This window comes from Phocoena phocoena, chromosome 4 (assembly GCF_963924675.1).
Source record: "Phocoena phocoena chromosome 4, mPhoPho1.1, whole genome shotgun sequence".
In the NCBI taxonomy this organism is placed as follows: domain Eukaryota; kingdom Metazoa; phylum Chordata; class Mammalia; order Artiodactyla; family Phocoenidae; genus Phocoena; species Phocoena phocoena.
The window spans coordinates 140,702,487-140,728,730 of NC_089222.1; the positions used below are offsets into that span (position 1 = coordinate 140,702,487).

Consider the following 26,244-nt stretch of genomic DNA (forward strand, 5'->3'; position numbering starts at 1 on the left):
AATAAACCCAACACAACCAATTTTTCCTCTGTTACTTCTGGGTGAGCACTAAATTAACCAGTTAGATGGTTTGTATTTGGGAGTCTATTTTGAACAAAAAGCATCTAAACGATATTACAGGAAGCTTACGTAACCGAATTCAAGTATGTCAAATGTATGTGTAACCTCATTGTATTATTATCCCATTTTAAAGATGAAAAAACTGTGCTGAGTGATGTCATTTATCAATGGGCACACAGCTGGTAAGTGGTGAGACAGACTCACGTCTATGTACCTTTGTCACTGCCCCATATGTATTGTATGTGCATCTGTGTGATATTCATATGTGCATCTGTGTATGTAAATATACGTGTGTGCACATATTAGTATATCTATACTCGGAGAAAGAAAGAGATTGAAACTGGATTCTAGAATCTAAAAACAATATTGTCCTCATCCTGGAGAGAGAAAGGCTCTTAGTGGCCAGTGTCACTGGAGTCCTAACCCTAAGCTATTGGCCAAGTGTGGACACATCATCTGAGACATGGCTTAGCGTGTTTGGTCTAGGTGGTGGGAAAGGCAGTTCTGCCTGTGATGGAAACAATGAGTCAACAGAAACAGAAGATGCTTTCTGAGGATAAAGCATGTAAATCTTGAGCATGACAGACCACACAGATTTCACAATGATCACAGGATCAGTATCAAATCAATAACCAATGGACTGTCTTTACAACTATGCCTCCAGAGGTTTTTATTTTCCCACTGGAAACAATGTAGTAGGGGCTATGGTTGAATACTTGAGTATCTTGGAATAGACTTTTGAGCACACTGAAAACTGGGAAGCAGAGGTCAGACTCTTAAGACACCTACTAGAAGGCCAGAGAAGAGGTGTCTGTGGTTGTATCAGGCTGGACACTCTAACACCTTGGGCACTGGCTGGGGGAGTTCTAGACCCAGGCAGTGTGGATCAGGCTGGATGAAAACAGGGGTGGCTGAGGGCTCTCAGGCTCCACACCATGTCCAGCATGATTGAACTTGACCCCAACTTGTAATGCCTTCCAGCTCTTGGGTGGTGTGACCGTGGCAGAGAAAGAGATTCTCCTGAGCCTGGAGGGATGAGGGGTGGTGGGTTCCGTGGGCACTGGAGGCTTGAGTCCCCACCTCACGCTGGACTCGAGTGATGGGAGGGCAGAGTCAGCATGAGTGGGGGCTGAACCCCACGGGCATGGGGCACTGGCCAAGGCCCCAGGTCGAGATGTGCACCGAGGACCTGGGTGCTTCGAAAACAGGTGGTGTCAGCCTTTTAAAGATCACATGGGCCTGGACAAGAAACACAGACGTGATGAAAATGGAAGGGCCAGAGACCCTTCCCCAAATGTCCTTGTCTGTGTAAGGCCCCCCCATACGCCCTTCATTCCCCAAACATGACTGAGATTCAATGTCTTATCTACCCTAGTGGGTGCATGTGAGAGAATGAACCAGATTGTCTTGCTTCAGAAAGGTAAATATCCCACTTGCATTTGAGTGATGTAGAATAAATTCATACTATATATGTCATGCATACTTGTATAATAATAAAGGTTAGGAAACTTGAAATAGGGTTTAATCCTTAAAGATTTATATCTCATTATCCTAACCTATACATAAGAATGGTAAAGCTTACAATTTCTGTCCCATTTCACACAATAAGGCAGATTTAGCTGAATGATTTAGCTATTCTTAAGATAACTGTTAAACCACTAAGCTAAAACACTTAATTTACCAAAAACATATACATTTAAGTCCATGTTAGCCAAAAAGGGACTCTTCTCATTGCTTACGAGTAGGCATGCTTCCCACTACAAAGAGTGAACTGTGCTCTTTTGAATAGACCTAAGGACAGCCACGCACTCGCCTCTTCACCGGCTCCAGCCCGTCCATTTCCCCAGGTGCATGTCCTCTTCCTCAGCCCCGCCTTTTTTTTTTTTTTTTTTTTTCCCCAGTACCCAACCACTGCGCCACCAGGGAAGCCCCAGCCCCTCCTTTTAAAAGCACGATTGTCCTCCTGTCTCACTGCTGTACCCATGCTGTCTCTTCCTCCGTTTTCCCTGGCCCCGTCGTAGCCCCGTCTCCTGGTCACTTTCCTCTTCGGTCTCTCGGTCCCATTCCGTTCCCGAAGTCGTCCACACCCTCAATCTGGTTCTGGTCCTTAGCCTGAGCCGCGTCCCTGCTGGCGCTGGCTCTGCCCTTGCCCTCTGCTGGGTTCTCTCTCTCTTCCAGGTCGCCTTAAAAGACGTAGCTCACTTCCTTCAAGGACCAGGGTAAGAAGAGGTTCAAAGGCAGGCCTTTCCCCTTCCTGTTCTCCAGAGCCCTGGCATTAGTGTTGGAGAGGGCATCCCCTCAACCCCACCGCAGGGCTTCCACCTTCCCCCGACTAAAGACAACAGGACAAAAGCTGTCCAGAGCAACTGAATGCAGTAGAATGACTGTTTTTTGTATACCAGTTTTGGAATGACTATCACATAGTTTAGCACTGTATTGACAAAACACATCAAGGAGGGATATATAATTGAAGGAATTCTGAAAGTACATTTTTCTACAAAAGGAAGAAAAATCAAATTATAGAAATATATTGCTCGCTATTTACATTGATTTAAGTAAATCTCCAATATCTGACCAGAGCAAATATTCTATCATATTGAAGTCCTCTTTTTATCCCTATAATTTTTCTCTATGAAATGTTTTTCTGCTATAAAATTTGCTTTTCTAAGATGGGAATTGAAAATAATCTCTGATGTTACTATACTTGAGTGAATTCTGGGTCTGTAGTGGTGGTTCCTGATCCAGCGTTACCAGCCCCTGAGGGTCAGAGGTCTACTTTTATATATAAGAAAGCTGAACAGAAATTGAACCTTCACTGGAGAACGGACTGCACTGGCTAAAACGTAACGCCTTTTTGCTTAGAATTACATTACCCCAGCATTAATTCATCAATTACTTGCTGATTAAATTTTTTTGGCAAACACTTGCAAAACATGAGCTGGGAGAGAACAAAAGAATAAAAGAATAAACCAAGAGACACTTTTATCATTCTGTGACAAAGCTTGATGTTACAATGAGTAACCTCGGTACGAGGATCCTCAGGGACATATAATTTGGGTTAATGATGCAGCCAAGATTTACTTAAAATAATTTCAGAGTATTCATACACGAAAGCGTACCCAAGGGAGAGCAAGCCCTCACTCGGATCATGGAATTTAGGTTCTAGTCCCCTGTGAAGTGACAGTTCATTTAGGCTGCTCCCAATTTATGAACAGGTATCTTGCATAAAGGACACGATAAATATTTGTGGAATAAATAAATGAGGAATCAGTTTTTAAAAGTCAAATTATAAGGTGCTTAGAACTCAAAATACAGTTCGTTTCTTGTAGAAATGGTTTTATAAATGCTAACTGCATTCTCATGCAGTCCCACAAAAGCCCAGACTCCATGTAAGATGTAGTATATTCGTTTGAGGACTTCTTGTCATAAACCCCTAGGGCCAAACTGTTTCTGAATTTTGGGGGGTTTATTCTTCGTGATGCATATATAGTATTTTCCAAAGTACGTCCAGTAGGGCTGGGGACATCACACTTTGTTTTTGTAATGAATATTTTTGTAGTGAAATTTATATGATTATATTTTGCACAAAGTGAAATAAATAAAGATCAATCTTGTGTCAGTTCAAATCAGGTTTTTGGTGCCAAATCAGTGTTGGTGCCAAAGATAGAAAAAACATTTGGTTTTCAGAGTTCCGTAAATTTCAAACGTGGCTGAGGGAGTATGACTGTAGAGCCTGTCCATGATGTATGTGCTGTTGTGATTATCTCTACAAATGCCCGAACAGACTTCCCATGACAGAGTCTTCTGCCCTGGGCCTTGCCAGGATGTGCGGGACTCCCACCTCTCCAGAGAAAGGGCTGTTAACCTTTCGAGAATCTGGATGAAAACTATGGGTCCTTCTCCCTAGAAAGTTCACAAACGCAAATAAATACACACAAACATGCAAAGGATTCCCTGGGGTTTGCAGATGTGGCCCTTAGACGAAGAATCCCTGCTCTACAGCTGGGAAGAAGGGCAATCGAAGATTCTAGATCTTCACCGGGGGTCCCAGGCACAGCTGGTCATGGCAGGCTGGGGATGGGAGGCAGGTACTGGGTAAATGTGACGCTACATGTGCTCCAGTTGGAGTAGGCTCTTAATTATTTTCCAGCTACTGACTGGGCAGTTCTGATGGTCACAGTGGAAAAAGAGTCCCAGCTGTTTCTACATAGGGAATATTTATAAGCCTAGGATTGCCTGCCTGGGAATAATAACCGCCTGGGCAGGGGGCGGGGAGTGAAGAGGTCTAGGATGTTGCAAAGCTAATCCCAATTCGGACAGTTAGGAGCTGATGGAGTACTTTTAAAATCCACAAGGAAATGACATTATTAACAGCCTTTTGAACCATCCTTGTTTCTAAAGAGCATCTTTGCCAATATGCCTCACCGGATGCGAAGACCATCTTGCTGGGGTGCTGAGACAGATATTTACATTTCATTGGTGATTGAAACCTTGATTCTTCAGCTGAGGTGAAAGGCAAGAGGCCAGTGAATTCCAAGTACTGTGGCATTCTGTAACAAGGCCACCTGTTAACTAAAAACCGCAAGAGGGCTAGGCTTTATGTTTTAAGCCTAACTTTCTGTTATTTTGTAATTATCCTTAATTTCTCTATTTCCCATTCCTTCTATAAAAATTCACTTATAATGTTTATGATTTACAATCTGGAAAAACAATAAAACTGAATATGGACCACTTCGGATAGTAGTGCATTAAATAATATGTCATTATAACCAGAAATTTGGTCTTGGTTGGGAAGTTTTGCTTCTTACCTTTAGGTTGGGAGATTTTAGAAACATTACACTTTTTCTTCTCCTCCTTTTTTCCTTTTACTACAGGCTTCTCTAAATAATTCTTTTTAGCCGTGGTTTCTGAACATTCAGAGAGAAAGTCTTCTGAATAATCGTAGTGAGAACTTGAACTTCTGCAGGAACACTGAGATCTGCTGTAATCAACACTCTTGTCGGAATCGTTGCTGTTCCTGGGAAAACCTGGGCTGCTGCTCTGGCATTTTGCAGACCTCCTGCCGTTTTCTAAGGCCACGCTGGGGAAATGTCCGTCTAGATTCGTTTCTGTTAGATCAGCCAATGACATAGTAAACAACCTAATAGAAGAAAAGTATTTTTAGATTTATAGCTATTGACATTGAAATGAACCTGTGCTTTAATATATTTAACTATAAATGAATCATTAGGAATACAAAACAACACATTATTTTGAAGTATTTTCTGGAAAATTTTTCAGTTTGGTTTTTATATTTTTTTCTACCTAAAATGTAAAACTCCTGAGACTGGACTTTGGGGAGATTATATTCACAGGAAATATAAAGTTCACATCAGGTGACAACAATGACAACAATTTAAAAGTTAGTGAATTACAGTCTCATTCTCTAAGGCTGGCTGTTTTTTTTTTTTAATTGAAGTATAGTTGACTTACAATGTTGTGTTAGTTTCAGGTGTACAGAAAAGTGATTCAGTCATATATATATATACATATATATGTATATATATATACGTATATATATATGTATATATATACGTATATATATATATATATATATATATATATATATATATATATATACATGCTAGAACAAAAAGAGAATGCTTTAAGTTCCCAAACCAGTTCTATTCCCGAATCTTTCTGTAAGAACCACTTTGAGCTTCCTTAGACTCAGTCTGAACTGTGTTTGGCTTTGGGAAAGGGTGATCAGGCACTGTCTGGAAGATACCAAGGCCTCTCCACTGGTTGTCAAGAGGCAGAAGTAGCACCTCACTGTTGTCTACCGGATGCTGAGGGTCACCTAACTGCAGACATTCATTCAGCTGGGAAAACAACCAGGTGATTCCTCCATGTGTAGTCAGTCACTTTTCCTTCCGTAGAGTGATAAAGAAGGGAGTTATCACGTACCTTTCTGAGGCTGTCTTTGGAACGCACACAGCGTGGGGCGCAGCTTCTAAGGGCCTCCGCTGACTCCCACTTCCTGGTATAATCCCGTCCCCTCCAGTGTGACTCAGGTGTCGCTTCCTAGGTAAGGTAACTAAAGGATTCTGACTTCCTTCTTAATCACCCTCGCTTTTTCTCTCATTTGCTCACACTGATGGAAGTCAACTGCCGTATTGTAAGCTGACCCACGGGGAAGCACACATGGCAGGAAACTGAGGCCTCAGGCCCACAGCCAGGGAGGACCTGAGGCCCTCCGTCGATCGGGCTGCAGGAGCGGAATCCTACCACCAGCCATTCGGGTGAGCTTGGAACTTCCCCCGAGTCTGGAGGTAACTGCAGCCCCAGCCGACATGCTGAAGCAGCCTTGCGAGACATCGCGAGCCAAAGGACCCAGCTGTGCCCGGATTCCTGACCCACCGGATAAAAAACGTTCGTTGTTGTTTTTCCAGCCAGTAGGTGTTCATTTGAGAACGGGAGACAGACTTATAAAACAGCAAACTTCCGTGTGAATCGATCCCAGGAGGTTATGAAACCAACAGTGATCTTGCAGAAAAATGGAAGAACGGGATTTTATGCTAAACAACTTAGTTTATTTAGGTTAATAGATGCTTTCTAGAATGTGTATTTACTTAATTTTGAAAAAATCTATATAATACCATATTTTCTCTATCTCTAATCCATTAATTTTAATAAAATCATGATCTTATCAAAGTAGTTTTTTGGAGTGGTGGCCGAACACATTGTTGTTTTAAGCTGTTAACTTTTGGGGTGATTTGTTACACAGGTGTAGGTCACTCATACACTCAAATGTATCTTCCCAGGGTGGTTCAGTTTCCAAAAGAGTTACTTGGGCTTAACACAAATTATACCTACCAGAGAGAGAGAACATTTTTATTTATTTTTTAATTTATTTGGCTGTGTCAGATCTTAGTTGCAGCTCACAGGCTTAGTTGCCCCGAGGCATGTGGGATCTTAGTTCCCAGGCCAGGGATCGAACCTGCGTCCCATGCATTGAAAGGCGGATTCTTAACCACTGGACCACCAGGGAAGCCCCCCAAGAGAGAACATTTTTAGAATTCTGAAAATCCCAGGACCCAGAACTGTTCTAAAATTTCTACCTATATAATCGGAATATGGGTTTGTTTGGGTTCACCTGTGAGAATTCCATTCTAATTCATGAAACTGAATCTGAGAGTCATCAGCAAGGTAAAACCAAGTTTGATTTTTTTTTTTTTTTTTTTTTTTTGTGGTACGCGGGCTTCTCACTGCTGTGGCCTTTCCCGTTGCGGAGCACAGGCTCCGGATGCGCAGGCTCAGCGGCCATGGCTCACGGGCCCAGCCGCTGCGCAGCATGTGGGATCTTCCCAGACCGGGGCACGAACCTGCGTCCCCTGCATCGGCAGGCGGACTCTCAACCACTGCGCCACCAGGGAAGCCCCCCAATTTTGATTTTTGGCTATTCCTAGTCAGCATGTACCTTGAAAGCACATATTAAGCAGCTCTCTGGAATATTCAGTCTGTTAAATGGTAGTTTTCTCATTGATCTGTTAAAAATTGATAGAGGACTAGTATCAGGCCTATAACTACCTTTAAGTTGATTAAACTGTTTTAGAGTATATTTGTATTAATATAAGTAGGCTACACCACATTGTTATCAATAAAAAATGTAAGCAGGCTCCACATAGATGGATTTCTGATTATGTGGTGTATTATTTAAAAATCTAGGCTTTAAGCAAACCATCTAATGTTCCTTTTTTTTTTTGGAACTGAAGAGCTGGGAGAAAGATGACTATTTATTTACTTTTTTTTTTTTACATCTTTATTGGAGTATAATTGCTTTACAATGGTGTGTTAGTTTCTGCTTTATAACAAAGTGAATCAGTTATACATGTACATATGTCCCCATACCTCTTCCCTCTTGTGTCTCCCTCCCTCCCACCCTCCATATCCCACCCCTCTAGGTGGTTACAAAGCACCAAGCTGATCTCCCTGTGCTATGCGGCTGCTTCCCACTAGCTATCTATTTTACGTTTGGTAGTGTATATGTGTCCATGCCACTCTCTCACTTTGTCACAGCTTACCCTTCCCCCTCCCCATATCCTCAAGTCCATTCTCTAGTGGTCTGTGTCTTTATTCCCATCTTGCCCCTAGGTTCTTCATGACATTTTTTTTTTCTTAGATTCCATATATATGTATTAGCATACGGTATTTGTCTTTCTGACTTACTGTATGACAGACTCTAGGTCCATCCACCTCACTACAAATAACTCAATTTCGTTTCTTTTTATGGCTGAGTAATATTCCATTGTATATATGTGCCACAGCTTCTTTATCCATTCATTTGATGATGGACACTTAGGTTGCTTCCACCTCCTGGCTATTGTAAATAGAGCTGCAGTGAACATTGTGGTACATGACTCTTTTTGAACTATGGCTTTCTCAGGGTATATGCCCAGTAGTGGGATTGCTGGGTCATATGGTAGTCCTATTTGTAGTTTTTTAAGGAACCTCCATACTGTTCTCCATAGTGGCTGTACCAATTCACATTCCCACCAGCAGTGCAAGAGTGTTCCCTTTTCTCCACACCCTCTCCAGCATTTATTATTTCTAGATTTTTTGATGATGGCCATTTTGACTGGTGTGAGATGATATCTCATTGCAGTTTTGATTTGCATTTCTCTAATGATTAATGATGTTGAGCATTCTTTCATGTGTTTGTTGGCACTCTGTAGATCTTTGGAGAAATGTCTATTTAGGTTTCCTGCCCATTTTTAATTTGGGTTGTTTGTTTTTTTGTTATTGAGTTGCATGAGCTGCTTGTAAATTTTGGAGATTAATCCTTTGTCAGTTGCTTCATTTGCAAATATTTTCTCCCATTCTGAGGGTTGTCTTTTGGTCTTGCTTATGGTTTACTTTGCTGTGTAAAAGCTTTTAAGTTTCATTAGGTCCCATTTGTTTATTTTTGTTTTTATTTCCATTTCTCTAGAAGGTGGGTCAAAAAGGATCTTCCTGTGATTTATGTCATAGAGTGTTTTGCTTATGTTTTCCTCTAAGAGTTTGATAGTTTCTGGCCTTACATTTAGGTCTTTAATCCATTTTGAGCTTATTTTTGTGTATGGTGTTAGGGAGTGTTCTAATCTCATACTTTTACATGTACCTGTCCAGTTTTCCCAGCACCACTTATTGAAGAGGCTGTCCTTTCTCCACTGTACATTCCTGCCTCCTTTATCAAAGATAAGGTGACCATATGTGCATGGGTTTATCTCTGGGCTTTCTCTCCTGTTCCATTGATCTATCTTTCTGTTTTTGTGCCAGTACCATACTGTCTTGATTACTGTAGCTTTGTAGTATAGTCTGAAGTCAGGGAGCCTGATTCCCCCAGCTCCATTTTTCGTTCTCAAGATTGCTTTGGCTATTCGGGGTCTTTTGTGTTTCCATACAAATTGTGAAATTTTTTGTTCTAGTTCTGTGAAAAATGCCAGTGGTAGTTTGATAGGGATTGCATTGAATCTGTAGATTGCTTTGGGTAGTAGAGTCATTTTCACAATGTTGATTCTTCCAATCCAAGAACATGGTATACCTCTCCATCTATATGTATCATCTTTAATTTCTTTCATCAGTTCTTATAATTTTCTGCATACAAGTCTTTTTTCTCTGTAGGTAGGTTTATTCCTAGATATTTTATTCTTTTTGTTGCAATGGTAAATGGGAGTATTTTCTTAATTTCACTTTCAGATTTTTCATCACTAGTGTACAGGAAGGCCAGAGATTTCTGTGCATTAATTTTGTATCCTGCTAGTTTACCAAATTCATTGATTAGCTCTAGTAGTTTTCTGGTAGCATCTTTAGGTTTCTCTATGTATAGTATCATGTCATCTGCAAACAGTGACAGCTTTCCTTCTTCTTTTCTGATTTGGATTCCTTTTATTTCCTTAACGTTCCTTTTAATTAATTGATTAATTAATTAATTTAAAATGTTCAGTCAAAAGTCATTTATTTAGTGTCTGCCAGGCACTGGGGTTAGGAAAAAGGCAAACTCTGCCTTCAAGGATTTGAAAATAAAGTTAGTAATTATGTAATTAATGCTCACTATATAATTACCATACCAGTTTTTGATATCAAATTTATGATAGTGTATAGTTCAGATTTTTGGCACCATTTATATTTTAAACAATTAGTGTTTACAGTATAACAGTGCCCATTTTATTGCACTTGAAGCATAATTTCACTATATTGCTATCATTATAGAGTTTATAGTAGTTTCTTTGCTGTTGTGTATGACTCAGGAATACAACCCACAGTTAAAAACCTAATGGAAAAATGTGACCCTGTTGATGATATGTTTTTTCTGGAATGCACCGTGGTGAAGAGGGATGTCTGCTTATAAATACAGTCAGTTTGTATATCACATTCATTTAATTATAGAATGAGAAATGAGAATGTTCAAGATCGAGATATACATCTGAATAATTCTGAATCCTACAGTGTTGTGTAGTTGCCTTCAATTCTACTTTTACAACAAGGCGGACCAAAAACTAAACACATGCAAAAATGTTTTAAAATGAATTAATGCGTATCTGCCGTTCTTTACCAAATGTTCCTAAGATGTATGAGCAATCAACTTTGTGTCCTGAGCGGAGGGTTCTTCACACTGTAATATTTATGAAGTTTCCAGGGTAGTGTTTTCTGACATTCTTTGGTCTATTTCTAAGAAAATAATATATTTCAGGGACGTCCCTGGTGGCTCAGTGGGTTAAGAATCCGCGTGCCAATGCAGGGGACACAGGTTCAAGCCCTCATCTGGGAAGACCCCACATGCCTTGGAGCAACTAAGCCCAGTGTGCCACAACTACTGAGCCTGCGCTCTAGAGCCTGTGAGCCATAACTACTGAGCCTGCGAGCCACAGCTACTGAAGCCCACGTGCCTAGAGCCCGTGCTCCACAACAAGAGAAGCCACTGCAATGGGAAGCCCGCACACTGCAACGAAGAGTAGCCCCCGCTCGCCGCAACTAGAGAAGGCCCGCGTGCAGCAACGAAAACTCAATGCAGCCAAAATTAAATAAATAAACAGATAAATACATTTATATTAAAAAAAGAAAATAATACATTTCAAAAAACCTAGAATGATATTACAAAAGGCAAATGTTAAGAGCTCATCAATAAACATTTATATAATTGGAAATTAAAAGTTTTGAACCAGTATTAATTTATATATATTCATTTGCATATGGATTGCTTTATACTTCACACACTATAAGGCTTTCTCTCTATCAAAGTGAATCAGTTATTGGCAGTTGATTGGGAAATTCTTGGTTGTAGTTATCAGACAGTCCTGCTGAAATAAGATTTGAAGGGGCCACAGCAGAGCAGTGCGTCTCAAAATTTGGGGCACAAAACAAAAGATGGTGGGGCCCACCTGCCTGTTCTTTCTTTCTAATAAAAATTTGAACATGAATAATGAAAGTTTTTGGATTATGTGTTACTTGCCTGAAAGCAGCAGGTACTACTGGTGGGCACTGGATCTTATCTTAGAAGCACTGATATTGATAGACTTTAGTATTATGTACTGAAATGTAACCTTCTGACTCAACAATCTATCTCACAAATTGTCAGATTCTTGGCTTTTATTACAACCAGAAAATCCTAATTCTTAAAGGTAAATATTCTGTAGTGAAGTTATAATTAATTTATAGGGACCATTTAGTTTTCAAAAAGTGGTTACAGCTATGTTTACCAACCCAAATTATTGTGTGGGTAGGTAACTGTATTCTTAAATGTATTCTCAGTCCTGCTTCGTGGAAAACGGTAGTTTGACTTACAAGTTTTCCCTCTTTTCTCAGCCATTCTCAACACTTCCTATTCTCTTTCCCACTTTATATTTCCTCTTAGAACATATCACTAGTCTAATGTCATACATATTTTACTTATTCATCTGATTTGTTGCCTGACTTCTCAATTAAATTGTATGCTTCATAATGGCAGTATTTTTGACTGTTTTGTCTTCTGCTGTATCCCCTGTGCCTAGAGGAGTTCCTGGGAAATAATGTGTTCAATAAAGATTGACTAAATAAATGAATGTTCAGGGTGCCTCTATGCTTCTTAAGTCCTTTCTCCATATCCATTACTCCTGAAAAACTTCTCACTAGTGCTGACTCAACTCAAAATGCCCTAAATGAATGCTTTCCCAATATGATAAAGAAATATTAATACATATCTCAAACCAGAAACTAATCTCATGCTTAACAGTGAACCATTAATTTTACATTGCTGTAAGGATTTAGATAAAGATGTCAACAATCACTTCTGCTAATTAATATTGCTCTGGAGGTACTAGCCAATGAAATTAGACATGAGAAAGAAATAACATGTATAAATATTGGAAAAGAAATGGCAAATCATTTATTATGTGCAGGTAACATGATTTTAAACTTATAAAACCCCATACAACAGTATAAAATAAAGGGAATTCAATAAAACTATTGGCTATTAAATGGATATAAAAATCAATCTTTTCTATATGTTAACTGAAATGACTTGGAAAATAGATGAAAAGATCCCATTTACTATATATCAGCTAAAAATTTAAAACATCTGATACAGGTTTAATACAAATAATATGAAAAAAACTTTTAAACTACTGAAAGAAATAAAAGAAGATTTATGTAATTGGAAAGACATATAGTGTTCTTATATAAGAAGGACCAAGGTGATAAAGATGTAAATTCTCCCTAATTTAATGTACATAATCACAGTATTCCTAGTAAAAATGTCAAGAGTAGTTTTTTTGGAAATGTGACAAGATCATACTAAATTCATATAATTATGAATATGAAAAATACATGAGAACAAAAGGATTTTAAAAAAATGATGAGAAGGGACTACCTCTATCAGATATTGTGATATAAAGCTATAGTCATTAAAAGAGCCTGATAATAGTGCTTGAATAGACAGAGCAATATAATGTAATAAAGAGTTCAGAAACAGAACCAAATACATATGGAAACCTAGTATAAGATAAAGGTGGAGAAAAGCAGACTTCCAAGAAATGATGGTGTGGGGCAACAGGCTAGACATCTGTCTGGAAATCAGAACAAAAGTGAATTCTTATTACATTTCTTACACTTAAATATTAGATGAATTAAAAATGTAAATGTTGAAAACAAATCTTAAAAGAAAACATGCAGTGTGGTAAGAAATAAAGCTCACAAACCACAAAGGAAACAATTAGTAAAAATGGCTGCATAAAATTTTTAAAAAGTTTTTTTATTCAGGTATAGTTGATTTACAATATTATATGTTTCATGTGTACAACACAGTGATTCTCACAATTTTTAAAGGTTATACTGCATTTATAGTTATTATAAAGTTTTGGCTATATTCCCTGTGCTGTACAATATAGCCTTGTAGGTTATTTATTTTATACACGATAATTTGTACTTATCACCTACACTTCTCTTGTCCCTTCTCCACTCCCTCTCCTCACTCATAACCACTAGTTTGTTCTCTATATCTGTGAGTCTGTTTCTTTTTTGTTACATTTACTAGTTTATTTTTTAGATTCCACATATAAGTGATACCATACAATATTTGTCTTTGTCTATTTTTTACTTAGCATGAAAACCTCCAAGTCCATCCATGTTGTTGCAAATGGCAATATTTCATTATTTTTTTATGACTAAGTAGTATTCCATGTATATGTATATGTATGTGTGTGTGTGTGTGTGTGTGTGTACACACACACATATATACCACATCTTCTTTATCCATTCATTTGGTAATGGACACTTAAGTTGCATCCAAATCTTGGCTATTGTACATAGTGCTGCTATGAACATTGTGGTGCATATATGTTTTTGAATCAATGTTTTCATTCTCTTCAGATATATACCCAGGAGTAGAATTGCTGGGTCATGTGGTAGTTCTATTTTTTGTTTTTTGAGGAAATTCCATACTGTTTTCCACAGTGGCTGCACCAACCTGCATTTTTATCAGCTGTGCACAAGGACTCCCTTTCCTCCACATCCTCCCCAACATTTGTTATTATTTATGGTCCTTTTGATCATAGCCATTCTAACAGGCATGAGGTGATATCTCATTGTGGTTTTGATTTGCATTTCTCAGGTGATTAATGATGTTGAGCATCTTTCATGTGCCTTTTGGCCATTTGTATATCTCCTTTGAAGAAATGTCTATTCAGATCTTTTGCCCATTTTATAATGGGGTTGTTTGTTTTTCTGACATTGAGTTGTATAAGCTGTTTATATATTTTGGATAATAACCCCTTATAGGTTATATCATTTGCCTATATTTTCTCCCAGTCCGTAGGTTGTCTTCTTGTTTTGTCAGTGGCTTCCCTGGCTGTGCATAAGCTTTTAAGTTTAATTAGGTCCTGCTTGTTTATTCTTGTTTTTGTTTCCTTTGCCTTAGGAGACAGATCAAAAAAAAATATTGCTACAATTTATGTCAGAGTGTCCCACCTGGACTTCTTGGTGGTCCAGTAGTTAAGACTCCGCACTTCCTACAGGGGGGCATAGATTTGATCCCTGGTCCAGGAACTAAGATCTCACATGCTGCATGGTGCGGTCAAAAAAAGAAAAGCATCCCACCTATGTTTTCTTCTAGGATTTTTATGGTTTCCAGTCTTGCATTTAGGTCTTTAATCCATTTTGAGTTTATTTTTATTATTTTTTTAAAGATTTATTTGTTATTTACTTATTTATTTGGCTGTGTTGGGTCTTAGTTTTGGCACATGGGATCTTTGTCAAGGCATGCAGGATCTTTCATTGTGTTCTTGCTTTCATTTGTCTCCAGGTATTTTTTTTATATCTGATTTGATTTCTTCAGTGATCCATTGGTTGTTTAGTAGCATATTATTTAGCCTCCATGTGTTTGTTTCTTTGCCGTCTCTTCTCTAGTTGTGGCGTGCAGGCTTGAGAGCACATGGGCTCTGTAGTTTGTGGCACAAAATTTCTCTAGTTGAGTTGTGTGGGCTCAGTAGTTGTGGTGCCTAGGCTTAGTTGTCCCACAGCATGTGGGATCTTAGTTCCCTAACCAGGGATCAAACCCATGTCTCCTGCATTGGAAGGCAGATTCTTTACCACTGGACCACCAGGGAAGTCCCTTCAGTTTATTTATTTATTTTTAAAATTTTATTTATTTTTTTATACAGCAGGTTCTTATTACTTATCTGTTTTATACATATTAGTGTACCCTTGAGCTTATTCTTGTATATGGTGTTAGAATATGCTCTAATTTCATTCTTTTACATGGAGCAGTCCAGTTTTCCCAGCACTACTTATTGAAGAGGCTATCTTTTCTCCATGGTATGTTCTTGCCTCCTCTGTGTTAGATTAGTTGACCATAAGTGCATGGTTTTATTTCTGGGCTCTCTATTCTGTTCCATTGATCTATGTGGCTGTTTTTGTGCCAGTACCATACTGTTTTGATTAATGTAGCTTTGTAGTATAGTCTGAAGTCAGGGAATGTGATACCACCAGCTCTGTTCTTTCTCAAGATTGTTTTGGGTATTTGGGGTCTTTTGTGCCTCCATACAAATTTTTAAATTATTTGTTCTAGTTCTGTAAAAAGTGTCCTTGGTATTTTGCTAGGGATTGCATTGAATCTGTAGATTGCCTTTGGTCGGACGGTTATTTTGACAATATTAATTCTTCCAATCCATGAACACAGTATATCTTTCCATCTGTTTGTGTCATCTTCAGTATATTTAATTGGTGTCTTATAGTTTTCCAAGTACAGGTCTTCTACCTCCTTAGGTAGGTTTATTCCTAGGTATTTTATTCTTTTTAATGTGATGGTAGACGGGACTGTTTCCTTAATTTCTTTTTCTGATAGCTTGTTGTTAGTGTATAGAAATGCAACAGATTTCTCTATATTAATTTTGTATCCTTCAACTTTATTGATCGATGAGTTCCAGGAGTTTTTTGGTGGTGTCTTTAGGATTTTCTATGTATAGTATCATGTCATCTGCAAACAGTGACAGTTTTACTGCTTCCTTTCCAATTTGGATTCCTTTTATTTCTTTTTCTTGTCCGATTGCTGTGGTTAGGACTTCCAACACTATGTTGAATAAAAGTGGTGAGAGTGGGCATCCTTGTCTGGTTCCTGATCTTAGGAGAAATGCTTTCAGCTTTTCATCATTGAGTATGATGTTAGCTGTGGACTGTATATATATACATATATATATATATATATATATATATATATATATAATTTATTATGTCATATATAGCATTTATTATGTTGGGTCTCTATACTCACTCTCTGGAGTGTTTTGTTATTTTTGATCATAAGTGGATGTTAGCTTTTGTCAAAAGCTTTTTCTGCATCTACTGAGATGGTCATATGGTATTTATTCTTCAATTTGTTAATGTGGTGTATCACAGTGATTGATTGATTTGCAGATATTGAATCATCCTTGCATCCCTGGGATAAATCCTGCTTGATAATGGTGTACGACCCTTTTTTTTTTTTTTTTTTTTTTGTGGTACGCGGGCCTCTCACTGCTGTGGCCTCTCCCGTTGCGGAGCACAGGCTCCGGACGCGCAGGCTCAGTGGCCGTGGCTCATGGGCCCAGCCGCTCCGCGGCATGTGGGATCTTCCCGGACCGGGGCACAAACCCATGTCCCCTGCATCAACAGGCGGACTCTCAACCACTGCGCCACCAGGGAAGCCCTGTATGACCCTTTTAATGTATTGTTGGATATGGTTTGCTAATATTTTGTTGAGCATTTTTGCATCTATGTTCATCAGTGATACTGGCCTATAATGTTTTTTTTTTTTGGTGATATCTTTGTCTGGTTTTGATATCAGGGTGGTGCTGGCCTTGTAAAATGAGTTCAGAAACATTCCTTCCTCTGCAATTTTTTTGGAATAGTTTGAGAAGGATAGGTGTTAACTCTTCTCTAATGTTTGGTAGAATTCACCTGTGAAGCCATCTGGTCCTGGACTTTAGTTTGTTGAAAGTTTTTAAAAAATTATTATTATTTCTGATTCAATTTCATTACTAATGAAATTGTAATTGGTCTGTTCCTATTTTCTATTTCTTCCTGGTTCAGTCTTGGGAAACTGTACATTTCTAGGAATTTGTCCATTTTTTTCTAGGTTGTTCATTTTATTGGGATATAGTTGGTCATAGTAATCTTTTATGATCCTTTGTTTTTCTGTGGTGTCAGTTGTAACTTCTTTTTCATTTCTGATTTTATTGATTTGGGCCCTCTTTTTTTTTTTTTTTTTTGATGAGCCTGGCTAAAGTTTTATCAATTTTGTGTATCTTTTCAGAGAACCAGCTCTTAGTTTCATTGATCTTTTCTATTGTTTTTTAGCCTCTATTTATTTCTGCTCTGATCTTAATGATTTCTTTCCTTCTACTAACTTTGGGTCTTGTTTGTTCTTCTTTCTCTAGTTCCTTTAGATGTTAGGTTAGGTTGTTTATATGAGATTTTCTTGTTTCCTGAGGTAAGCTTGTACTGCTATAAGCTTCCCTCTTAGAACTGCTTTTGCTGCATCCCATGGATTTTGGATCCTTGTGTTCTTGCTTTCACTTGTCTCCAGGTATTTTTTTTATATCTGATTTGATTTCTTCAGTGATCCATTGGTTGTTTAGTAGCATATTAATTAGCCTCCATGTGTTTGTTTCTTTGCCGTCTTTTTTTTTCTCCTTGCAGTTGATTTCTAGTCTCATAGCATTGCAGTCAGAAAAGATGCTTGATATATTTCAATATTCTTAAATTTACTGAGACTTGTTTTGTAGCCTAGTATGTAATCTGTCCTGAAGAATGTCCCATGTGCACGTGAAAAGAATGTGTATTCTGCTGCTTTTGGATGGAAAAAGCACCCCCCGGAAAAAAAAAAAAAATCTCTCTCTCTCTATATGTGTTCTAATATGTCATTTAAAGCCAGAACTTCCGTACTGATGTTCTGTCTGATCTGTCCATCAATGTAAGTGGAGTGTTGATGTCCCCTGTTATTATTGTGCTGCTGTCAATTTCTCCCTTTTTTTCTGTTATGTATTTAAGTGCTCCTATTTTGGATGCATATATAAAAATTTAAAACTTCTCTATAACAAAAAAAAATCATAATGTTAAAAGGCACTTCAGAAACTGAGAAAACTATTTTCAACACATATGACAAAGAGCTAATTCCTTAACTTACAAAGAACTCTTATGATACTCCATAAGTAAAATGGGCAAAGGGTATGAACACATTACAGAACAAGCACATTACAGCAACATAGACAACCAAAAATATATATAAAATGTTTTTCAAGCTTGCTCTTAATTAATGAAATGCCAATTAAAAGAATTAGATTCCAGTTTCACCTATCAGAATGGCAAAAATTAAAAAATTGGATGAAACGTTGTTATTGTACCCATGATTAATAGTAATGCTGACATTGCATGGTTTAAAAAAAATAAAAGACTGGGGCTTCCCTGGTGGCGCAGTGGTTGAGAGTCCACCTGCCGATGCAGGGGACACGGGTTCGTGCCCTGGTCTGGGAAGATCCAACATGCCGCGGAGCAGCTGGGCCCGTGAGCCATGGCCGCTGAGCCTGCGCGTCCGGAGCCTGTGCTCCGCAACGGGAGAGGCTGCAACAGTGAGAGGCCCGCGTACAGCAAATAAATAAATAAATAAATAAATAAATAAAAGACTGAAATATATCTCTGTATGTGTGGATATGCAAAGATCTCCAAGTCATGTTCCTAATCATTGTCCACATGTTGCTCATCACCTGCCATAAAGAAAGGAGTTAAAATCCTAGTTTTAAGATTTAAGCCATAACTGTGTTAGGCTGAATACTGCCCCCTGCCCCGAAGGATGTCCACATCTTAATCCCTAGAAACTGTGAATCCCCAGGACCTGTGAACACAATGTGATAACTGCATAGAGCAAAAGGAACTTTGCAGATGACCACTTGAAGGATATTGATTGAGGTGGGGAGATTATCCTGAATTATCCTGGTTTATCCATGTGGGCCTGATACAATTACAAAAACCTTTATAAGAGTTACACAGGGGGAGTCAGTCAGAAGATAGCAGTGTGATGAGGGAGGAAGAGGCAGAGACAGATGTTTTCCTGCTGGCTTTGAGGGTGTTGGAAGGGGGTCGCAGGCCAAATACTGGCTGTTCTAGAAGCTGTTAAGAGGCAAGGGAATGGATTCTCCCCTGGAATCCCTGGAAGGGAGCAACCCTGTTGATATCTTAATTTTTAGCCTTATGAGGCTCACTTCAGACTTCTGACCTCCAGAACTATAAGAGAATAAATCTGTGTTGTTTTAAGCCAGAGTTTGTGGTATTTGTTAGAGCAGCAACAGGAGACTAATAGAAGTTATCATGAAAAACATCATAAATCAAAATGAGACTAAAAGCAGGCTATTAAAATGTAAATGAAACATACTATTATCAACTTCAAGAAGTCAATGAAGAGGATGACTTCACGTGCTTTGGGGAAATAACTTAATGCTCTCAAAACCGTCTTGCTATACCTTGGACTACACCTAGGAGAAAGATCACCAACTCTGGGGAGCTGGTGGGATGGTTTCTCGGAAAAACTAGCTGGAGAAACCAGCAAACTCCCTTATCAAGCACTCAGGACGGGGATTTTAAAGAGCAAGAAGGCTGGCCCTTGCTCAGGGGCTTCGGTGGAGGCATGCCCGCAGGCTGAGAGGGCAGGGTGGGGAGGAGAAGTGTGGGTGGGTGGGTGACAAAAGGTGACAGGTAGCGGCAAGATCAGGAAGTTAATTACACAGAGCAAACAAGATAATTGAGGAAATAAATAAATATATTTAGAATCATAGAAGACAAGTTTATTTCTGCCTGAAAGGATTTTACTTACATAGAAAGGGGGACGTCTAGAAATAACTCTGAGGTGTTCGATTAGAATAGGGAATATTGGGCTAATATATATATACACACATATTTTATATATACTATATATATATACACACACACACACACGAGGATAGCTAGTTACCAATCTATGTGCATGTATGTGCATGCATGTGTGTGTGTGTATGCGCGTGCGTGTGGGGGTAATTTTCCTAACTCTGCTGAAGGCCTAGAAGCAATGACACCCTGGTAACAATAAGTACTCTGAGCAACATTCTCCACTAAATACCATTCTCTCCTAAAGGGAATTAGGGTTCCTCAGAGAAATGGATGATTCCAGGCTTGGGGCAGGCAAAGTACAAGATAAGGCTGGTATGTGAAAAAGGACACAGAAGCCAACTTGAAGTTTTCACTGATCAAATCTAGGACAATTTGAGCATCAAAATAAATAAGGATGAAATAAGATGACAACCTATTAAATAAGATAGGAATCCATGAGTCCATACTAATACAAATGAATAAATAAACAGAGAAAGGAAGAGAAAGCTCTTCCTTATGGTAGAATGACAGCTAATAAATGTACAAGGAATGGCTGAAAGGGACAGTGACTGTTTGATGGCTATCAGAGAGGTAGTTGAAACAGGCAGGACTTGTCAGTGGATGCTAAAGGCCAGTGAACATAAGTCCGATAAAGAACAGGATCTGGCATAATACTAATCAAATACAAAAGGAAAGAGGGTGGCTTTGTGGAGAAACCTGGCAGACACCTTGACCATCACCAGGTCAGCAAGGCCCGCACCACCAGTGGGACAGGTGGACCTCATGTGCCTCCTGGAAACTGAGAAGAGCACAGGGTCATCCCTGTGGTCTCCCTGCCAGGATCAGGCCTGAGTCAGGTCAGGGGGAGACACCGACCAGACCCAGGTTGAGGGTCTTCCTACAAAACAAAAGGCCTGAACTCTTTGACTTAAAGTTCAGCAGAATGTTAAGTACCAGGAAAGCTCTTCCCTTAGCTTATAAAAATAGTTATGAAAATAGGCAAGATGATCACATACCTCAAGGCTTTCAAGAACACGATTTCTAACACTGTGTCCACTTTTAAGATGATGTGTCCCAATTTGTGGCTTCAGAAATGTGGTTGCTCTAATATTGAAGAAAGGAAGTTTAAGAATGAACACTGGGGGACTTCCCTGGTGGCGTAGTGGTTAAGAATCTGCCTGCCAATGCAGGGGACATGGGCTCGATCCCTGGTCTGGGAAGATCCCACATGCCATGGAGCAGCTAAGCCCGTGCGCCATAACTACTGAGCCCGTGCTCTAGAGCCTGCGAGCCACAACTACTGAAGCCCATGAGCCACAAGTACTGAAGCCCGCGTGCCTAAAGCACGTGCTCCGCAACAAGAGAAGCCACCGCAATGAGAAGCCCACGCACCGCAACGAAGAGTAGCCCCTGCTCTCCACAACTAGGGAAAACCCACGCGCAGCAAGGAAGACCCAACGCAGCCGAAAAAAGAAAAGAATGAACACTGGAATTAAGAAGAGAGGAAGTATGCTACAGAAGGAAAAAGGCTTGTGTGGCGAGACGTCTGAGTTATAGTTCCAGCTCCGCCAGTACTAGCTAGCTGCCTGGCCTCAATGGTTTAATGTACGAAATATGCTGTTTTCAATGACGTTTAAGGTTTAGTCCGGCATGAAAGTCCATCAATTATACCTATATACATCAGAAATCTCAGGCTTTATTGGATAACATGGAATTGTGCCATTCAAGCTTTGGATGGTTATAGACAAGTTATGTAGGTTTTGGTTATTTAACAATTTTATATATTTAATTGATTTTTAACAAAGAGCTCAAATTCATCACCAGACTCAGCTTCTCAAGGCAGCGCCTCCAGGGTTAGAAGCTGTGCCTCTCTGCTCCCACCAGGTGGCGGCAAATGCAGCTCCTGCATGGGCTACAGGAAGAGCCCACACTCTAGGGCTACATGCACAGACGCGTGAACTTTTAGCGCCCCCTCCCGGCCACTGCCACATTTCTTTTTAATTTACAGTGTTGACCTGATTCCTTTTTACTAGAATTTTCACTGTCTATTTTAATAAAATTCTATGAAAATATCCCACATTTGATGTTACACATTCGAATGTCCGTTTCATTCATTCTTTCAACACACATCTGAGTGCATACCATGTGCCAGGAGCTGTGTGAGGTGTGGAGGATATAATGAACACAGAAACGTGTCTGTTTTCGTGGAGCTAACACGTCGGTAATAAAATAATCACAACAGTGACTGTTCTAAGTGTTTTAAAGGAAAGAGCTACAACTCTGTGAGGATATATGGCAAAGAAGCCGGATCTAGACAGTGACCTGGGAGTTTCCCTAGAGCGGTGCATTCTAAGTTGAGATATGCAGGGTCAGTGGGAATTGACTGTGCAAAGAGGAATGGAGGGTGGGAAGGAAGAAGAGCTCAGAGAAGGCAGTGCCAGGGCTGGCACGCAGAGGAGGCCCCTGTGGCTGGGCCCCGTGACAAGGGCCAGCGGTTCCAGATGGGGCTCCAGAGGTCAGGGGGGTGAACAGCTGCAGGGTCACTGGAAGGCATGTTTATGGTCTGGATCTTTCATCCAAGAGGAACAGCCAGCTAGCAGTAAGCAAAAGAGAGAGAGGCTGGGGAAGGGATGATCTGCGCTGCCTCCCGAAGAGGTGACTCTGGCTGCAGCGGGGGAGAACAGAAGAGGGGAAGAGTCAGAGAGCAGCGGATGCAGGAGGCGGGACGAAGGAAGGCGGGAGCTTGGACCAAGGCGCCCGTGATGATGTGAAAGATGCACAGGGGACAATGTCACCAGGGCTTGGTGACCCACTGGATGCTGGGGTGAGGGAAAAGGTCAAGGGGGTCCCAGTGGGTGGGGTGGTGGGAGACTGCCAGGTCTCACGCGTGTTGAGTTGCAGGGGTCTGAGAGGTACTAAGAGGCACTGCTGCCCAGCAGCTGGACCTATGGGGGCCGGAGGATCAGAAGGCTGGGCGTGGCTGAGGGTGCAGAAGCCCAGGGAAGACAGTGCTTTGCGAGTGGGAGGGGAGCAGCAGTGTCAAACTTACGTGCTGCTGAGAGACTGAACAAGACGTGGCCGGGAACGTCTGATGAGTGGTTTTAGTGCAGAGATGAGAGTGGAGGGCAGACTGGAGTGGGTCGAGGAATGAGAGGCAGGGAATGCATACACTGAACATGGCAATTCTTTACCAAAGTTTGCCTGTCAAGGGGGATGAGAAATGGAGCAATAACTGGAAAATGAAAGAGAACTGAGGTCAAGGGAGTTTGTTTCTGTTTCTTTTGTGATGGGAGGTCTTGAGCATGTTTTTTTTTTTTTTTTTTTTTTGCTGTACGCGGGCCTCTCACTGTTGTGGCCTCTCCCGTTGCGGAGCACAGGCTCTGGACGTGCAGGCTCAGCGGCCACGGCTCACGGGCCCAGGCGCTCTGCGGCATGTGGGATCCTCCCGGACTAGGGCGCGAACCCGCGTCCCCTGCATCGGCAGGCGGACTCTCAACCACTGCGCCACCAGGGAAGCCCTTGAGCATGTTTAAAAGCCGAGGGAAAGCGCCAGTCAAGATGGCAGAGGTGATGACACAGGTGAGAGAATGGACAGCCAAGAGTGACAGCAAGTGGGAGGGGGTGAGATCCAAAGCACGGGGTGGGGGGGTTGCAGTTGTGGCAGCTGAAGATGGAGGAGATTCCCCTCAGGTGCCTTTAAGAGCCTCTATGAAGTGACAGGACAAGGGGAGGCTGGAGAGCGGAACATCCTATAGACCCTCTGCAAGTTGCAGCTGCCCTACCATTATACTTTGGTCCGTCAGGGTTTCACTAGATGGAAAAAGGGACAACGGAAGCTGGGGGTTTGCAACTGGCAAGGGGACAGGTGTCTGGGGCCATTAGCTCCCTGAGGGCAGGGACCTGTCATATCAATCACTGCCTCACTCTGACTGGAGTATCAGCGCCCAGGTACTTACTATCAAAGTGATCAGCGTAGGAATGCTCACTTGTCTTCATTTCAATTTGCCTCTTTTGGTGCTTCTCTAAAAAACCAAAAAAGAAAGAATACAGAACAGACAGAGCGTAAATTCCTACGTGACTTTTTTTCTCACTTGGAAGAATTCTTTCATTCTTCCGTAAAGTCAGTTTTAAAGTTCTTGCCATAGATCTATCCAGAGACACTGTCATATATCTCAGAAAGCTAAAGGGCATCTTTCAATTTTTAGCTTAATCGTAAGGTGCTTACGTAGCTTCGTCTACTTTGTTTAAAAGTCGCAAAAATGCATACTAAAAATGTTGTATTTTTATCTATGGAAAGTATAAAATTCATATCCTTCAAAAATAACTTACTCACATGAAATAACACAGAAAAAGAAAACAGCATAAGGCTGTCTATACTCGAGGCAGGGAGACCAATTAGGAGGCTACTGAAATAATCCAGGCCTGGACCAGGGTGCTGACAGTGGGCGTTGGATACGTTCTGAAGGATGTGTTGACAGACTGAATGTGGGGAGGGAGAGAAACAGGAGTCAAGGAGGACACTAATGCCCAGACAACTTGGGAGAATGGCTTCCAGTAACTGGAGTGGGTAAAAGCACGGGAGGAGCAGGTTTGCGGGAATGTTCTGGACTTGCTGTGCTGGAGATGCCTTAGACATCTAAGCAGAGATATGGGCAGGCAGACATGCATCTGAAGTTCAGAGGAGGGTTAGGACTGGAGATACACATGTGGGGTTCACTCGCATTTAGATGGGTTTTGAGCCTATGGGACTGGCTGAATTCACCTAGGAAGTGAGGGTAGATTAAAAAAAAAAAGTTCGAGGTCATGTGTGGCGGTGAAAAACTGGCCTGAAAACTTACCCGCTGGCACACGTGTGGCAAGGAAATGTTAAAGCACCACCGGGAAATTGTGGACAGAGGGCTCCAAGGCTGAGTTGAGCGGGTGAGGGACAAAAACACAGAAGACACTGCAAAGGATTCAGATTTCCCAGGGATGGGGATTAGGGAAATGTCAGCGCTAAGGTTAGAAGGAAAAAACAAAGCAAAAGCATGCAGGCAGATGCAAAACTTAAGGTATCAGATTCAGATATAAAAGAAAGATGTCGGCGAAAGCCTGCAAGTTGGTGAAGGGGTGAAATCGGCCCCAGCGTGGCGGGTCAGGAAGAAGGCGGGGCTGGAAGGCGGGGTAAGGTGACTGGCCGGGCCCCGCCCCCGGGCCATACCCGGGCCATACCCGGGACCGCCCCCTGCCCGAATGCCTCCAGCGGCCAGTCCGCGTGCGGGCGGGTCGCGGGTCCCCGGGCCAGCGTGGGCTTGTGAGTGTGTTGCGTGGGCGCAGTCACAGTGTCTGAACTGGGAAGAAGGACGCCGAGGGCCGCTCTTCACCAGGCTGCGCTTTGCAGGTGGAAGCGGCCTGACGGCCCGCCTACGTTACCAACTCCAGAGCCAAGCAGTGAGGCCCGAGCTGGGCAGGGGCCAAGGCTGAGGAACCGGGCGACACTGGAAGGCTCAGAAAGTTTAGCAGGAGGCTCGGCTGGGGTAGGGCGGAGACTTCCGGCTGTGGGGCGCGGCGGCAGCGGGTCTGTTACCTGCTCCGCGCGGCTGCCGCTGCAGCGCCAACCTGGCGGCCTCCTGGCTCTGACGCGTCGCCCTGGAAACCGGCGCGCGGGGCTTTCTGGGACTGGCCGGCCAGGAGGAGAGGAACGAGAGGCGGGGCCGCGAGGCCTGCGCGCACGCGCACCCCGGACCGCGTCTCTGGCCCGGGCTAGGTGTCCAGGGTCGGGTAGTGAGGCAGCCTCACCTGACTCTTCCGTGAGGGTGAACTTAGCTGCCTGCATAGACTTGCGCAAACAAGCCTCCAGCCGCCCCTCCTCGGCGCCCGGGATCCCGCCTACGCCCTGGCCGCGCTCGGGCCGAGCGAGCTGACCCCGCGGTTCCTTCCCGCGCCCGGTAGCTCTCGCCCGCGCACCGGGTGTTTTGAATCTGAGTCCGATGCACATGTCCGGTTCCCAGCCTGGGAGGGCCGTGGACTAAGCGCAGAGCGCTTCTGTTAACCTTTATAAAGATGGATTTCTTGGTGGTAGAAAATCTGATCACAAAGCAATGCATGTTTGGTGTAGAGAAGTTACCATGTACAGGAAAGTACCAAGGAAAAGTAAAAATCACCTATAAAAATTATAGGTGATTTTGTAAAAAAAAAGTTATTTATGGCTGTGTTAAGTCTTCGTTTCTGTGCGAGGGCTTTCTCTAGTTGCGGCTGGCGGGGGCCACTTTTCATCGCGGTGCGCGAGCCTCTCATTACCGCGGCCTCTCTGGTTGCGGAGCACAGGCTCCAGACGCG

The 26,244-nt window shown here is 41.7% G+C and overlaps 1 protein-coding gene across 1 annotated transcript in view; it reads right to left on the minus strand.

Annotated features, from left to right (window-relative positions):
* Positions 1-25,436, minus strand: part of LCA5L (lebercilin LCA5 like) — a 39,960-nt gene extending 14,524 nt beyond the window's left edge. The window contains exons 1-2 of the mRNA XM_065876788.1: positions 25,290-25,436; positions 4,869-5,200 (exon numbers count right to left, since the gene is read on the minus strand). Of these exons, the coding sequence (XP_065732860.1) occupies positions 4,869-5,190 (322 nt within the window). The 5' untranslated portion in view covers positions 5,191-5,200; positions 25,290-25,436. The remainder of the gene's footprint in view (positions 1-4,868; positions 5,201-25,289) is intronic.
* Positions 25,437-26,244: the final 808 nt, after the last annotated feature.